Consider the following 17,186-nt stretch of genomic DNA (forward strand, 5'->3'; position numbering starts at 1 on the left):
GTGACCATGCCGTATGAATTTGTCGCGGATTCTAAATCATGATTCGATTTCTGGGTCCTAGTCTGTAGACTAAGTTGTGCTCAAATTGGTAAAAAAAAAAATTTAACGTGACCATGCCATAGGAACTTGTCGCGGATTCTAAATCATGATTCGATTTCTGGGTCCTAGTCTGTAGACTAAGTTGTGCTCAAATTGGTTAAAAAAAAAAAATTAACGTGACCATGCCATAGGAATTTGTCGCGGATTCTAAATCATGATTTGATTTTTGGATCCTAGTCTACAGACTGAGTTGTGCTCAAATTGGTAAAAAAAAAAATGAATGTGACCATGCCGTATGAATTTGTCGCGAATTCTAAATTCTGATTCGATTTCTGGGTCCTAGTCTGTAGACTAAGTTGTGCTCAAATTGGTAAAAAAATTAACATGACCATATCATAAGAAAATGACGGGACCATCAAGTGCGAAAATTAGATTAGCATGAATTGTTACACTTATTGTACTACAAATTAATAGGGTAGAAAAGTTAGACCAATTTGAACATAACTTAGCCGATAAAAAGAAAAAGAAAGAGATTCGGTATAGAAAGTGGGAAGATAAAAAAGATTAAAATTTAGTTAAATCATATAATGGAATATGAGGAAGATATGGTGATGGCATGCGACAATAGAGAGATGGATATATTAAGATAAGTATTAGGTGAAGCTTGCACACAAACTTCAATTACTTCGCCCATTTTTTTAACCCAAAAAAAGCTTAACCTTCTCTATTTGCAACCTAAGCAATCACAATAACACATTATTTTATTTCATTTCCTTTCTTTTTTCTTTTTTTTTTTAATAAAAACTCGATCAGTCAATTTAACTGTTTCGATTTGGTTGGGTTATGAACTTATTTCGGTTGTGTTGGATTTATTAGATGAACACGACTGTCCAAAATGGTATGATATTGTCCACTTTGAGCATAAGCTCTCATGGCTTTGCTTTGGGCTTCCGATGTGAGACTTTCATCCAAGACCTCCCCTCGAACAAAGTACACCTCCCCTTAATCGAGACTCGACTCCTTTTCTTTTGGAGCCTTAGTCATTTTTTACTATGCCTTCGACTTTTTCTTTTGGAGTTCTTTGTTCGACATTTGATGATTCTATTGACATGACTAAGTTTAGGGCATGGCTAAGATACCATGTTAGATCAACACGACTCCCCACAATAGTATGATATTGTCCACTTTGAGCATAACCTCTAATGGCTTTGTTTTGGGGAGCTTCCCCTAGAAGGCCGCAAACCAATAGAGATAATATTCTTTGATTATAAACCCATGATCATTCCCTAAAGTACCCGATGTGGGACATTCATCCAACACCTCCCCTTAAACAAAGTAACGTCTCCTCTTAATCGAAGCTCGACTCCTTTTCTTTTGGAGTCTTAGTCAATTTTTACTATGCCTTCGAGGCTCACAATACTTTTGTTCGACATTTGAGTATTCTCTTGACATGGCTAAGTTTAGGGCATGACTCTGATACCATGTTAGTTGAACACGACTCTCCACAATGGTATGATATTGTCCACTTTGAGCATAACCTCTCATGGCTTTGCTTTGGGCTTCCCCAAAAGACCGCAACCCAATGGAGACAGTATTATCTTATTATAAACTCATTTGAATTTTTTGCTAACTTTAAAACATACATTTTTGCTTTTGATACAATTATATATACTATATTTATTTTATTTTTATTTAATTTCATAATTAGTTTTTTAAAATATACCGGGTATAAATCTTAATTAAATGTTTGAAAATATATAAATATATATATTTTACCGACTAACTTTTAATTTCATAAAAATCAAGAACTTGAATAAATGACCCGAACAACTCAAACCAACCCAAACCAACTTAATTAAGGTTGTTTGGATTGGGTCGGGACATTTTTTTAGATCCAACCAAATCGTTCTGATTGTAAATTTTTACCTGGTGCGTTGTCGTGAAAGAATAAAATTATATTTTAATAGTTCAAATTTAAACAATTATTTATGAAACGTGGGATTTCGAGACTCGACAAGTTAAAATTATTTAATTAGTTGAAATTATTGATGTTATGATATAATAAAAATATAATTAAATAGAGAGAGAGAGAATGTCACAATCTTGAGGAGGAAGAAGGCAAGAAAATTAGGTAGGAAATAACGTGGGAGTGGCGTGGATTAGTTGGACTTCCTTTCACCTCTAAAATCAATATTTATAATTTATTAATTTATTAATTTATTTCAATTAATTGACTAAATATTTATGAGATATATTTTTAAATAAAAAGTTCCAAATATTAATATTAAGATTTAATATATGGTCGAGTAATTACTCGTAATGTTTAACATCCTAAGCCCACCGAAGTAGACATTGTCTTCTTTGGGCTTTCCTTTATGGGCTTCCCTTCAACGTTTTTAAAATGCGTCTCGTAAAGAAAGGTTTTGACACTCTTATAAAGAATGTTTCGTTTTTTCTCTCTGACCGATATGAGATCTCACAATTCATTTCCCTTTTGAGCCCAGTGTTCTCGCTGACACTCGTTCCCCTCTCTAATCGATATGGGATCTCACAATCCACCCCCTTGAGGCCAATATCCTCGTTGGCACACCGCCCCGTGTCTGACTCTGATATCAACTCTAAAAGCCTAAACTCATTGCTAGCACATATTGTTCTCCTTGAGCTTTCCCTTCTGTACTTCTCCTCAAGGTTTTTAAAATGTGTGTCCTTGCTAACACTCGTTCCCCTCTCTAATCGATATGGGATCTCACAATCCACCCTCTCGAGGCCAATGTCCTCACTGGCACACCGCCCCGTAATGACTTTGATACCAACTGTAATAGCCTAAGCCTACTGCTAGCACATATTGTCCTCCTTGGGCTTTCCCTTCCGAACTTCTCCTCAAGGTTTTTAAAATTTGTGTCTATGCTTACACTCGTTCCCCTCTCTAATCGATATGGAATCTCACAATCCACTTCCTCGAGGACAGCGTCCTCACTGGCACACCGCCTAGTGTCTGACTTTAATACTAACTGTAACAGCCTAAGCCCAGTGCTAGCACATTTTGTCCTGCTTGGGCTTTCCTTTCAGGACTTCCCCTCAAAGTTTTTAAAATGTGTTTGCTAGGGAGATGTTTCCACACCATTATAAAGAATGCTTTGTTCCCCTCTCCAACCGATGTGAGATCTCACAACATGAATAAATCGAGACTACATCCAAATAAGAGCGATCACCAGGATAGGTTGACTAAGAAAAACTTAAAAGAATTGAAAGTCACATCCTATACTAACAAGGTGCACCTTCCTTTTTGGTGGCTCAATCAAACAAATCTTATATTAGATAACCTCGTGTTTTCTAAAATGCATGTGAGTAAGAACAAAACATGTTAGAATGACTCGTGTTGGTTTGTGGGGATAGTCGTAACCTGACCATTTTCAGGACAATCCCGAGGTTATCATGTGTCAAATTCAAATTTCGAATCCTAATACAAATCCTGGGCATGGATAGTTACATTATCGACATTTAATTTTTGTAAAATTGAGACGTTGACATATTGGTCGACATCCAAATTGTTAATATATGAAATTCATATAAATGTATAGTGTATTATATGATTAATATACTTGTATGAACAAATGTGAATGTGAAAGGGGATGGCAAGATAAGGCCAAGCTTTAAGACATTATACTAATAATAATAATGGAGAAAAGGATAGAAACAAGCAAAAAAGTAATTACAAAAAAAAAAAATAATAATAATAAATAAAGATTTTAATGAAAAAGTGGAATAGGTAGTTGATGCTTTTAAGATCATATCCCTACCAACCTTCACCCACCAATATTGCTTCCCTCTCTCTCTCTCTCTCACTAAAACTTTAAATATATATTTTAATTCAATAATAATTTTGGACTATGTTTAAGAAGAACATCTCTAATTATGAAATCGTTTGTTTAAACGAACCATCGTAACTGTGTGATTAGCTGAAATCAGCCGTGTTCGTATGACTTGATAAATCGATTAACTCAGTCCACTCAACCTAAGACATGAAAATTGGGTTGAGTTAGATTTTTTCGGTGAAAAACAGAAAATTTGGTTTGGTTTGGTTTGGTTTGATTTGATAAGGGTGCTTATATGACGTGATAATTTGACCAACTCAAACCACTCAACCCAAGTCATAAAAATTGGGTTGGGTTAGATTTTTTCGGTGAAAAACAGAAAAAAAAAATGGTTTGATTTGGTTTGATCAGGGTATTCATATGACCTAATAGCTCGACCAACTCAGACCACTCAACCTAAGACATAAAAATTGGGTTGGGTTAGATTTTTCGGGAAAAAATTGAAAGTTTTTTGGTTTGGTTTGGTTTGGTTCTGTTTGGTTTGATCACGGTGTTCATATGACTTGATAACTCGACCAACTTAAACTACTCGACCCAAATCATGAAAATTGGGTTGGGTTAGATTTTTTTTAGTGAAAAACTGAAGAAAAAAAAAATATATCGTTTGGTTTGGTTTGTTGAGATACATTTTTTTTTTATCAAGTCCAAATCGAAAATAAGGTTACAATCCAACCCTACCCTACTCACGTAGTTATAAATGTAATACGTATCGTGGATAAGTAGAATTTTTTTGAATAATTAAAAAAATAAACCGTCCAACAACCAGACTCATGGTTGAGTTATTGTAAGTTGTGAACCCTATTCAGTAGCTAAGATCACGAACCAACCGACTCAGGGTTGAGTTATTGTAAGTTGTGAACCCTATTCACGTAGCTAAGATCACGAACCCAACCGACTCAGGGTTGAGTTATTGTAAGTTGTGAACCCTATTCACGTAGCTAAGATCACGAACCAAACCGACTCAGGGTTGAGTTATTGTAAGTTGTGAACCCTATTCACGTAGCTAAGATCACGAACCCAACCGACTCAGGGTTGAGTTATTGTAAGTTGTGAACCCTATTCACGTAGCTAAGATCACGAACCAAACCGACTCAGGGTTGAGTTATTGTAAGTTGTGAACCCTATTCACGTAGCTAAGATCACGAACCCAACCGACTTAGGGTTGAGTTATTGTTAGTTGTGAACCCTATTGACGTAGCTAAGATCACGAACCCAACCAACTCAAAAATTCAAACCTGTGTACATTCCTATTCACGTTGCTTAGTCCACCAACCCAACCAACTCAAAATTTTCAACCCATATACATGCCTAGTTGAAATTAAACCATCTACGATGTTAGATGTCTTATCTATTGAACTATTTTCAAGTTGATCAGATACTTTCAAGTTTAATTAATTTAACAAATATCTTACCAAAAACATCATATTATTAATGAAAATATTAATTTATATATATATATATCCAAATTAGTATAATTACAATATATAACTTTAGAGTGATTTCAAAGATGAACAAAGTGATATGCATGACATGGTTTGGGTTTATCCATTCTCAAGTCCTTTTCATATTTCCCTATGCCCATGTTTGGTTGCTCATGTGGAAATAAAAGTTTGGGACTCCCCACATGTGCAACCATGTGTGTATGTTAATTTAATTCATTATTTATTTATATGTATACCTATTATCGTACGTATGTATATAATTCAATTAAAATATGTATCATATTAAGGTTGAATCTCGGCATATGAATAAAATACAGCTTCTAACGTATAAGATTTAGGTATAAATATAGTTGACATAAGTTAAAGAAATTTATTTATTTTTTTAGAATATGATCTCAATTAATGTAAGTTTTCTTCTTAATATATAGATACCTAACTTAGGGATGGGTATGGTTATGTGAATTAATTTAAAATAATGTAAGATAGGTGTGACATATTATTTTTCTCTCTTTTTCCTCTTAGTATTTGGTTGAATATTAGGTGGCTATTATTATTCTTCTTTTTTAAATTAATTTGGTTCCCCCCACCACCCTATCATTATTTGTTTAGCCAAAATTATATTTTAAAAAATACCCTTATTTCATTTAAATTATTTGGGTCTTCCGTGCTTCTCTTAATGTTTTAAAATACGTCTGCTAGAGAGAAGTTTCTCATGCTTATGAAGAATGTTTTGTTGCATTCTCCAACCGATATAGTGTGAAAATCCCACAGGTTGGGGACACAATCCCACCTTGGTTGGGGAGGAGAACGAAACACCGTTTATGAGGGTGTAGAAACCTTTTCCTAGCACACATGTTTTAAAGCCTTGAGGGAAAGTCCGAAAGGGAAAACCCAAAAAAGATAATATTTGCTAGTGGTGAGACTAGACTGTTACAAATGGTATTAGAGCTAGACACTGAACTATGTGCCAATAAGGACACTAGGCCCTGAAGGGGGTGAATTTGGTGGGGTCCCACATCAATTGGAGAAAGGAACGAGTGCCAGCGAGGACGCTGGGCCCTGAAGGGGGTGGATTTGGTGGGGTCCTACATCAATTGGAGAAAGGAACGAGTGTCAGCAAGGAAGCTGAGCCCCGAGGAGGGTGGATTATGAGAATCCCACATTGATTGGGGAGGAGAGTGAAATACCCTTTATAAGGGTTTTCTTAATAAGGGGTTTGAAAGAACCCTTTAGAAAAAATAGAGGGGTTTTAGGGTTTTTAGAGAGAGAAAATAAAAAGATATCTTTTAAATAAGGTTGTCACTACTCTAAGGCAATCGGACAGTATGTCACTTACTGTGAGATCCCACATCGGTTGGGTAGGAGAATAAAACACCATTTTATAAGGGTATATAAACTTTGAGCGAAAGATCGAAACGGAAAGCCCAAAGAGGACAATATCTACTAGTGATGAGCTTGAGACGTTATACCCACCTTGTTAGTCAAAGCCAAAATCACTAAATTTTCTAGCTCAATGTTAGTTTGATCCAGCTCGTCGAGGTGTTTTCTAGCTCATGGTCAGGAGGTTCGGTTTCGAAGACGATAGACCACATGGCTTCTTATTCCTTTTATTTTGTTTTTGCCACCTAGGTAGATAGGTAGATAGGTAGGGTAGGGTAGTTTGGAGTGTATGATGTGTCCCCCACCACCCCTAACTCTATCTTACCTTTTAAACTAACCAACTCTTTTCCACTTTTCAATTATTTCTCAATCACTCATAGGGTTACCTAACTCCAAACATACCACATGTTCTTCTCTCTCCTCTCTTCCAATCATACTCTCCTCTCTCTCCAAATATGTATTATCTTATGCATGTATTATGGTCTCGATTTGCGATGTCATCGTCAGCTGTAGAGGGGTTTCCTTTACCTAAAATAGAAGTAGCACGTAGCTTGAGTATTTTAAGAAACACTCAGTAAGTGCCCCCACTATTAGGGTTAGATGCAAATACATACAATAATGAATGGGACCTATCCTTTTAATTTGTATTCCCTTAGGCGACTATCCTAAGCGGTTAGTTGGATATGTATGTACTATTCTACACACGGCCTACACGTGCGAGTATGAGCCCACTAGTCGATTCGCACACCTCCTAGGTTCTTTTTTTGGTCAGGCTAGCATTCTCTAGAACTATTGTTGGACACCCGGTAGGAATAGTGACATTGGTATACTCAGATCTCGACAAGTGGGATTCAACAAATATCAACACGGGATATTAGTGACTTCGACTTGGGTCTACATGTAAATGATCTGACTACTGAAACGCCTTCGGATTAGGTTGGATGGATTGATTTGTTGCATGAATAACATGTACTTCTAGTATGTAATCCATATATGTATGCTACCATGTTCACGTATTACGCTATGAGACATTTGATGAGTTACATATGTTAAGAATGAATAATATTTCATGTTCACGCATGCATGTCTCATAAGAAAGTTACGTCATGATGTGCATTGTAACTATGTACTATGATTTGAAAATATGGAACCTCGTACATGTTAGAGTCATGAGTACATGATACTTCTCCAACATATGTCGTACGAATGTGCACCTATGATACAATACACACTTCTTTCTTTTTTGTTGGTTTTCGACAACGTGACCGTGTGCTAGCCCATAGTCAAGCCTAGAGGTACTTATACGAGTCTATCTAGTGGGTTAATGTATGCATGCGTGAACCATGTGCAGAGAAATACTACGCATCCAACCTTATCCAGAAAAAAAAATTAGAGTCTAGAGAACAGCCACTAAAAGTAGGTTGCACCGTGAATCATGATTACCTGTGGTTACATTTTTCGACTCTAATAATCAACCGAGACATCTCAATCATACAATATGAACTTAACGCGGTATTGTTTTAACCCTAAAACACGAGAGAGAGAAAAGAAAAAGATTCCATAAACGTGAGCAAGGATGGTAAGAAGATCCCATCAAACAATAAAAGAATTGGGTAAGGGGCAATTAGATAATGTTTGGTAGGTTTTTGCCTATTCCCACTAATATACATTATTATCATTACAAAATAAAACAAAATTAAATTTTAGCCCTTTGAGCAACCCAAAGGCCTTCTAGAACTCAAACCCCAACTAAAATAGAGTCATTAATTAATTAATACTTTATTCATATATCATAACATATACAATATGGTTCATCATGTGTTGCCATTGCTTGACAACGACAAATCCTTTGTTTTACCCTTCAATTCTTTTTTCATTATGGTTGTATACAAATTAAGTTTGAGAAAACCTAATCCGACCCTTTATTTAGGGTCGGATTAGATTGGTGACGACAGAAATTCGACTCGAGTTCATAATCCAACCCTCTATTTAGGGGCTGGGTTGAATTGGCTACCGACCAGAGTGATCAAAATAGAGTTCACAATCCAACTTAACACAACCTCTTATTTAGGGGTTCCTTAGGGTCACTGACTAGAGAACCCGAAATAGAATTCAAAATTCAACTTAACTCAACCCTATATTTAGAGGTTGAGTTGGATTGGTGACCAGAGTGACCCGAATAGATTTCACAATTCAACGTAGGAGTTGGGTTGGGTTGGGTTGGTGACCAAAGAAACTCGAGTAAAGTTCACAATCAAACCTAATCCAACCCTCTATTTAGGGGTTGGGTTAGATGGGTGACGAGAGTGACCCCATTAGAGTTCACAATCCAACCTAACACAACCCCCTATTTAGGGGTTTAGTTGTGTGGGTGACTAGAGAAACCTAAATAGAATTCAAAATTCAACCTAACCCAACCCTCTGTTAAGGGGTTGAGTTGGATTGGTGACCAGGTTGACCCAAATAGAATTCACAGTTCAACCTAGGGGTTGGGTTGGGTTGGGTTGGTGATCAAAGAAACTCGAGTAAAGTTCACAATCAAACCTAATTCAACCCTCTATTTAGGGGTTGAGTTGGATTGGTGAACAGATGTAACAGCTCGGGGCCACCGCTAATAGATATTATCTGCTTTAGCCCGTTACGTATCATCGTCATTAGTTGGAGAGGGTAACAAAGCATTCCTTATAAGGGTGTAGAAACCTCTTCCTATATGCATTTTAAAACCGTGAGGCTAATGGTAAAACGTAACGAGCTAAAGCGGACAATATCTGCCAGCGGTGGGTTTGAAATGTTACACCAGAGTGACTCGAATAGAGTTCACAATCCAACCTAACTCAACACTCTATTTAGGGGTTGAGTTAGGTTGTCGGGTCGTTCTTTTTTTTTTCATTATTTTTTTTTAAATCTACTTTTCTAAATACATGCTACATGAATAACTAGAATCTCATAAAACTTAAATATCAAACATTCATAAGTCACGTGCATCACTAACATTACTTACAAATATCAAATACTTTTAATTTTCATAATAATCTTAAAAATATGGTAGAGTTTGGTTGGGTCAACCCAACCTTTATAGTTTTGATTGGGTAGTTCAAGTTAATCGGATTCTCGAGTTCTCGAGTCATATGAATATTACATTTTTATTAAATGCGCACACATAATCCTACCCACTCCACCAAAATTAAAAACAAATGGGGCAAAATTTCTAAACCCTACCCACTAGATCACTAGAGTAAGTGTTCATACATCGTCACGTGTATGTTCATAACGATAACTCTTTTAGAATATGAATATCTTGCTTTCACGAACATGAATTAATGGGTGAGAAACTTGGAAATTAAATTTGTATCTTAACATTAAGTCTATGTTTGAAATTAAAGAAGTATTTTCGGTGTATCGATGTTGTTGGACGTTGAATATGATCAAATAAATGTAATATTATTCAAACTAGATGAATGAACGCGACTAAAGTCATGTGCTAGTTAACTCCTAATCCCCACCTACTTCGACAACTCTCTCTTCTTATTCAAACCCTAATTTTTTCGACTTGCAAATAAATATTAAAAGAATGAGACCCTTTCAAATAATTTATTATTGTTAATTTAAACATAACTCAATTATTTAAGATATTATATTATCGATCAAATGATCAAAAGTTCAATATATATATAATTACGGGGTGTAAAACAAAAAATATGTTGATTTGAGTTGGGTATACATATTTAATTTATAACGGAACCGGCCCTTAACCCTTCAACGAAAAAGAAAACATAAAAAGATAAGGTCGGCTATTCCATTTTTCGATAAAAGACCCACCACACCCAAGTTCCATAGTTTTGGGTCCACTATCTCGATCATGATTTTCCTACCCTAGAGGGAAAAGTCCTTTCCTTTATGGTTGGTTGTGGGTGAGGAGGGATTCGAACTCCCAACACCGTGGTTCATAGCTACGTGCTCTAATCCTCTGAGCTACAGGCTCCACCCTGTCTCCACTGGATCTGTTTTCGGGGATACCCTAAAAAAATGAACCTTTTTTCTCCCGAGCCATGTGTATGTATGTATATATATATGTATATATATATATAATTTAAACCAAACAAAAAAACATGGCTTATTGGGTTGGGAATTGACACTTTCCACATTACCAAATTCCCTCCACCAATTTTTGTGTTGCAATGGAAGAGAGCCACACAAAATGTCTCTTTTTTTGTTTCTTTTCTTTTTATATTAATTATTAATTCACTTTAAATAATAATAAAATAATAAAAATATATAAATAAATAAATAATTGTCAATTCAAAATAAGAAGCCAATATTTTAACTTTTAAAATAGAATATTCATTGATATACTTCATAAGAAACTCTCTCATACTAAAATAAAATAAAATAAAAATTTTAATATTTAAATATCATCGTTCACCAATTTGAGCATAGCACAGTCTATTTCAAATTTGATGATGTAATCTATTGTCTATATTATTAATTAATTATTTTTTTACGAGAAAAAAAAAGTAATTATTTAATTATAAAAATACCTAAAAATTACCATGAAAGTAATTATATCACTTACATCAAACCTCTTTTATTAACCAAGAGGATATTATGCAAATATGGATTTTTTTACATATTTTCTTTATCAAAATTATTATTATTTTTTATTATTTTTTTTTTATTTTTTTTGAGTGAATATATAATTTTGTCAATCTACAATATTTATATATCTACCTTACAATAATTTAATTTTACCTAAAAGTGGGAAACACTTACATTTCTCATTATTCTCTCATATCCCACAACCTGTTTGTGAAAATGCGTCTATGAAGAACCCAAAGCACTTGCCCGGATCCCAAACACCCACCCATATGAGCTCTCGCAATTCCGGCAACACTCGCCGCCCCCGCCGCTGTTCTCCGACCCCAATTGCCAGCACAAGCACACCGACCCGAACGACCTTCTATCTCTCAATCTCGACTCCGCCGAGCTCCCCAGAGACCCCCTTGTTGCCTCCGCCTGAAATGGCTGCAACCCAATTGAGAGCTCCAAATTCAACTCTGTCTTCACATGGGCTTCCGCCGTGGATGCTGCCGTAGGCAGTGGCGGCTCCATCTCCGTTGTCGTGCCGCTGCCTTCTTCGTCTACTTCGGACGACTGCACGTTGATTGTTGCTGGCTTCGGAATTGGAAGCTCTGCTGTTGGAACAGAGGAGGAGGAAGATGATGAATTGTTGGGATTCCGGTAAGGCAAACGGGTGGAGACGGCGGTGGGTTCGTTGAGAGGGCGGTGGGTTTGTGGATCAATGCCACGGCTAATGAGTTTTCTCTTGATGTGAGTGTTCCAATAGTTTTTGATTTCATTGTCTGTTCTTCCTGGTAAGCGACCCGCAATCACCGACCATCTAAATTTTCCAAAATTCATAAAAAAAAAAAAAAACCCAAATCAGAATTAGATCGAACAAATCTTTAAGAATCACGAATCTCCACAATGACATGATATTGTTCATTTTGAGCGGTATTCCTTACTTAAAACTCATGATCATTCCTTAAATTAGTTAATGTGAACTCCGTCCCAACCATTCTCAACAATCTCAATAACAAAAGAACGCAAAATTATGGAAAATTACTGACTTGTTTCCAAGAAGGCTATGGAGTTTGATGATGAGTTCGTCTTCATCTTGAGTGAAATTGCCTCGTTTGAGATCAGGGCGGAGGTAATTGATCCATCGAAGCCTACAACTTTTTCCACATCGAAGCAACCCTGAAACCCAAATCGAATTAGTGAATGAATGGGGACGAGAGAAAAGGGTATATGATGATGATGATGATGATGATGGTACCTGCAGCCTTGGGGAGGGTACGCCAACAGCCCTCGCCGTGGAGGCGGATGTAGTCGATGAGGCGTTGATCTTCGTCTTTGGTCCACGCGCCTTTGTTGGTGTGGGCTTTCTCGCAGCACGGGGATCGTCCCATCGCGAACCCGAACCCGAAAGAGGAAGAGGAAGAAGAAGAGGGAGTTTGAGTAAGAAGGAAAGGGATATATATTTGGAAGAAGGGAAAGGGCAAAGGGAAGTTATATGTGGCTGTGTGTAACCACTAACCACTTGTCTTTCAATCTATCTTACCAACTTGGTCAAATCCCACAACACTCTCTCTCTCTCTCTTTCTCTTCTTTCATAAAGTGTCCGACTTTTTTGCCTCTCTTTCTCTCTCTTGTTTTTATGGCAATAAAAACCTAAACTTTAACAATCATTAGCTTCCTCGAATCATCGATCCAGTTTAAAAAAAGTTTGAATCTTTCGAACGGGTTTGAAATTGCGTTTCGAAACAGAAAGATGGTTTGTATTTGTATCCATTACTGATGAGAATATATATGTAACAGTCTATGTCCACTGCTACGGTTAGTAGATGTTGTCTGTTTTAGTTTGTTATATATCGCTGTTAACCTAAAGCGTGTGTTAGGGAGAGGTTTTCATATCTTTATAAGGAATGTTGAGTGTCTTCGTTGGCAAACCGCCCCATGTTTGGCTCTAATATCATTTGTAACAACTCAAACCCACCACTAGCAAATATTGTCCGCTTTGGTCTACTCGTATGTTAGGGAGAGATTTTCTTGCAAGGCATGCTCAGCGTTCTCGCTGGCATACCGCTCGATGCTTGTCTCTAATACCATTTGTGACAACCTAAACCCAAACCCACCGTCCACCTTAGCCAGTTACGTATCATCGTCTGCCTCATGAATTTGTTAGGGAGAGGTTTCCACACCTTTGTAAGAAATGTTCATGTTTTCATTGATGCTGATGTGGGTTCTCATCATATATTCGGGATATTGAGAGGATAATATTATGGAATGGGCTTTTGAAATTTGTTGTTAATGAGATATTGTCCACTTTAAGCATAAGCTCTCGTGGCTTGGCTTGGCTTTGGGCTTCCCCTTAATCGAGGCTTGACTCCTTTTCTTTTGGAGTCTTAGTCATTTTTTACTATGCCTTCGAAGCTCACAATACTTTTGTTCGATATTTGTTTTGTTCGATATTTGAGGATTGTTCGACATGGTTAAGTTTAGGGCATGGCTCTGATATCATGTTAGATGAACACGACTCTCCACAATGGTATGATATTGTCCGCTTTGAGCTTATTCCCAAAAGGTCTCACACCAATGAAGATAGTATTTCTTGATTATAAACTCATGATCATTCCCTAAATTAGTCGAGGTGAGTCTTTCATCCAACAAGCTCTACTTTCTTTTTCAGGGTAGGGTTAGATGCATAGTATTTCTCTATACGTAATTTATGTACGAGCGCATGAATCCGCTAGGTGGGCTCGTATACGTACCATCTAGGTCTGACTATAAGTTAGTGCAAAGGAACATGTATCATATCATAGTGTATGTGTCTATACAAAATATTTAGTGCAAAGGAACATGTATCATATCATAGTGTATGTGTCTATACAAAATATATTATGGAAGCATTTTGTGATCGTAACATACAACATACATAAGGTCCAAAACATGGTACATGAATATTATGGAAGCATTCTGTGACCGTAACATACATAAGGTCCAAAACATGGTACATGAATATGATATCACATCATACAAGTAATAACGCGTAGATTAGCCACAAAAGACGTTCCAACAATAAGATCGTTGATATTCATTGGATCCCACTCGTGGAGATCTGAGTATACCTTGTTAGATGAATACGACTCTCCACAATGGTATGATATTGTCCACTTTGAGCATAAGCTCTCATGGCTTTGCTTTGAGCTTCCCCAAGAAGCCTCATACCAATGGGGAGGGTATTCTTTGATTATAAACCCATGACCACTCCCTAAATTAACCAATGTGGGACATTTTCATCCAACATACCTATGACGTTCAATGATATTATACTTAGAACATCTCTAAGGAATTAAATCACGTAACTCCCTCAATTAGTCCAAATTGGCTCCATAAATTTTATATTGACAAAATAGCAGTCGTACCTCAAACGTCTCCAAAAGTATAAAAATTGCTCCAAAATAGTTGGAAGAGGTCCAAAATACCGAACAAGGTTGTTTAAGCCAAGCCGAGCTTAAGAAAGTTGCACAAGCTGAGTCGGGGCCACCAAGCTGAGGGGACAGTTGGGTGCGAGCCGCTTGCAAGTTGCGGTTAGGGGAAGTGACTAACGAATGTGGGTCGAGTCAAGGTGTAGGTCGATGTTTGAGGCTGCTAACGACTCGAGTTGAGGTGCGGGTCAACATTTGGAGCTGTTGTTGGATTAGGTCGAGGCAACGGGTTGGGCGTTTGGTCGTGGCTATGGAAGTTGGACTGCTGATTGTCGATTGTGCTGATGGAACTTTGGGTCTGGGAAAATGGAGGGTTTTATGCACGTGCGTGGGCGAGACGAAATGCGGGTTGCGAGCTAGGCTTCACAACTTATAAGGAACGTTCAGTTCCTCTCTCCAACCGACGTAGGATCTTACAATGAGTGAGCTAGAGGGTATAGTTATATGGGAACTACAGAATATCTAGTAAATTCGAGAGAGAGTCGGGAGACGATGGTTAGATTTGGTCGAGACATTTTTCTTTTTAAAATTAGGATTACAATATCCAATATCCCGATTTCATTTTCACTCGATAAATATCATTATTAACATATATTTTTTGTAAATAAAAAATGTATAATCATTTAAATTAATAATTAAATTGATTTTACTTCCAAACGTCATATTTTAATTGTTAAATTATGTTCATATTGACTGTAAATTCATAAACTAAACACATATTTTACATTATCTGTCTATCATAGTCGCTAAGTGATATCATATTTTTAAATACTCCACACGGACATTTAATTTATATATGATAACCTCGAAATATCATTAATAAACACCCTTTGTCGTAAATTTAATTTTATAGATGTAATTAAGCAAATAAATCAAACGGTTAAATTATAAATTTTTATGTTAATGTCTAATAAGTCTCTAAACTTTTCAAAGTATTTCGTTTTTGTGTTGAATAAGTTTTTAACATTTAAATATCTAAATTTGTCGAAACTTGACCTAAATTTTAAAGACTAAACGTGTAATTTAACTTTGGTCAGATACCGAGTAGACCCACTAAGAACACTTTTTCTCTCATAATTTTCATTTCTTAATAATTTAGAAGTCATTTTCAGACAATAAAGAATGAATATAATTTCATATGATATGAAAAAAGCAAACTGTGCACGCTAAAAGAAAAGGGGAGAGATACTAGTTTGATTTGTTTTCTTAAGCGGATCCGTTGACTCGAGTGCTCGCAAGCTCAGAAAGTGGGCTTGGAAGCCGTAATTGGTACTGTCGATCAGGTCAATCATAGCTTCTTTGATCATGCCGGAATGAGGAAGAAAAGAAAACGGGTAGCATCGTTGTATGCTGGCCGTTTGTTACCCAGTTTGAATGAACAGCATTTAATGTGCAAAAATTTGAACAGTATGAGATTATTGTTCCTCTCATTCACATTTATAAATTTTGAAGTTTTGCAAAATTTATTATGTGGCCTTAGAAAGAGGCTTACAACATCTTCCTTCAAAGTTCAACAACTTATGGTACCAACAACATGAATCCAATTAAATTCTTGATATCAATTTTTAATAGCTTGGATACTCAATTTGGTTCATGATATGGAGGACTAATTCCACTAATAACTTGAAGATCAACTTAAAGAAGAAATGAATGAAAGTTAATCAAAGATTTTCATAAATGATAGAAAGAATTGGTCAAAACAATGAAATGGAAATTCGAATTTGAAATCGAAAAGGAATAGAACGTTTCTCGAGAAACAGTGAGCAATGTGTTGGGGTTTAGTGAGCACTCGAGCTAGGATGGCCTTATTTCATATTACCAACTATTGTTGCTAAAGGTCAAATTTTCACTCGAGCTATTTCTTTAAAACTGAAAACGGGAAGCTCCCGCAAGGTAACGACTTCAAACTCAAACAAAAAACAGGAGAGGAGAACGAGAGAATGCATTGGTGTTTAGTGAGCACTCGGGCTATGATGGCCCAATTTCGCCTTACCAACTACTATTGCTAAAGATCAAATTTTCACTCAAGCTATTTCTTTAAAATTGAAAACGGGGAGCTCCCGCAAGGTAACGACCTCAAACTCAAACAAAAAACAGGAGAGAAGAACGAGAGCATGTGTTGGTGTTTAGTGAGCACTCAGGCTAGGATGACCCCATTTCGCCTTACTAATAAATCAGATTTTCACTCGAGCTATTTTTTTTAAATTGAAAACGGGGAGCTCTCACAAGGTAACAACTTCAAACTCAAACAAAGAACAGGAGAGGAGAACGAGAGCATGCATTGGTGTTTAGTGAGCACTCAAGCTAGGATGGCCCCATTTCGCCTTACCAACAGGTCAGATTTTCACTCGAGCTATTTTTTTTAAAATTGAAAATGGGGAGATTCCGCAAGATAACGACTT

At 36.5% G+C, this 17,186-nt stretch overlaps 1 protein-coding gene across 1 annotated transcript; it reads right to left on the minus strand.

The window, feature by feature from the left end:
* Positions 1 to 11,421: 11,421 nt before the first annotated feature.
* On the minus strand, positions 11,422 to 12,791 carry LOC111796823 (transcription factor MYB8-like). The gene is made up of 3 exons (XM_023679589.1): positions 12,573 to 12,791; positions 12,364 to 12,493; positions 11,422 to 12,134 (listed from the first exon to the last, which is right to left on the minus strand). The coding sequence occupies exons 1-3, from the start codon at positions 12,703 to 12,705 to the stop codon at positions 11,555 to 11,557; spliced, it is 843 nt and encodes a 280-aa protein (XP_023535357.1). The 5' UTR covers positions 12,706 to 12,791; the 3' UTR covers positions 11,422 to 11,554.
* Between the last annotated feature and the right edge of the window lie 4,395 nt (positions 12,792 to 17,186).

This window comes from Cucurbita pepo, chromosome LG06, assembly GCF_002806865.2.
Source record: "Cucurbita pepo subsp. pepo cultivar mu-cu-16 chromosome LG06, ASM280686v2, whole genome shotgun sequence".
NCBI lineage: Eukaryota > Viridiplantae > Streptophyta > Magnoliopsida > Cucurbitales > Cucurbitaceae > Cucurbita > Cucurbita pepo.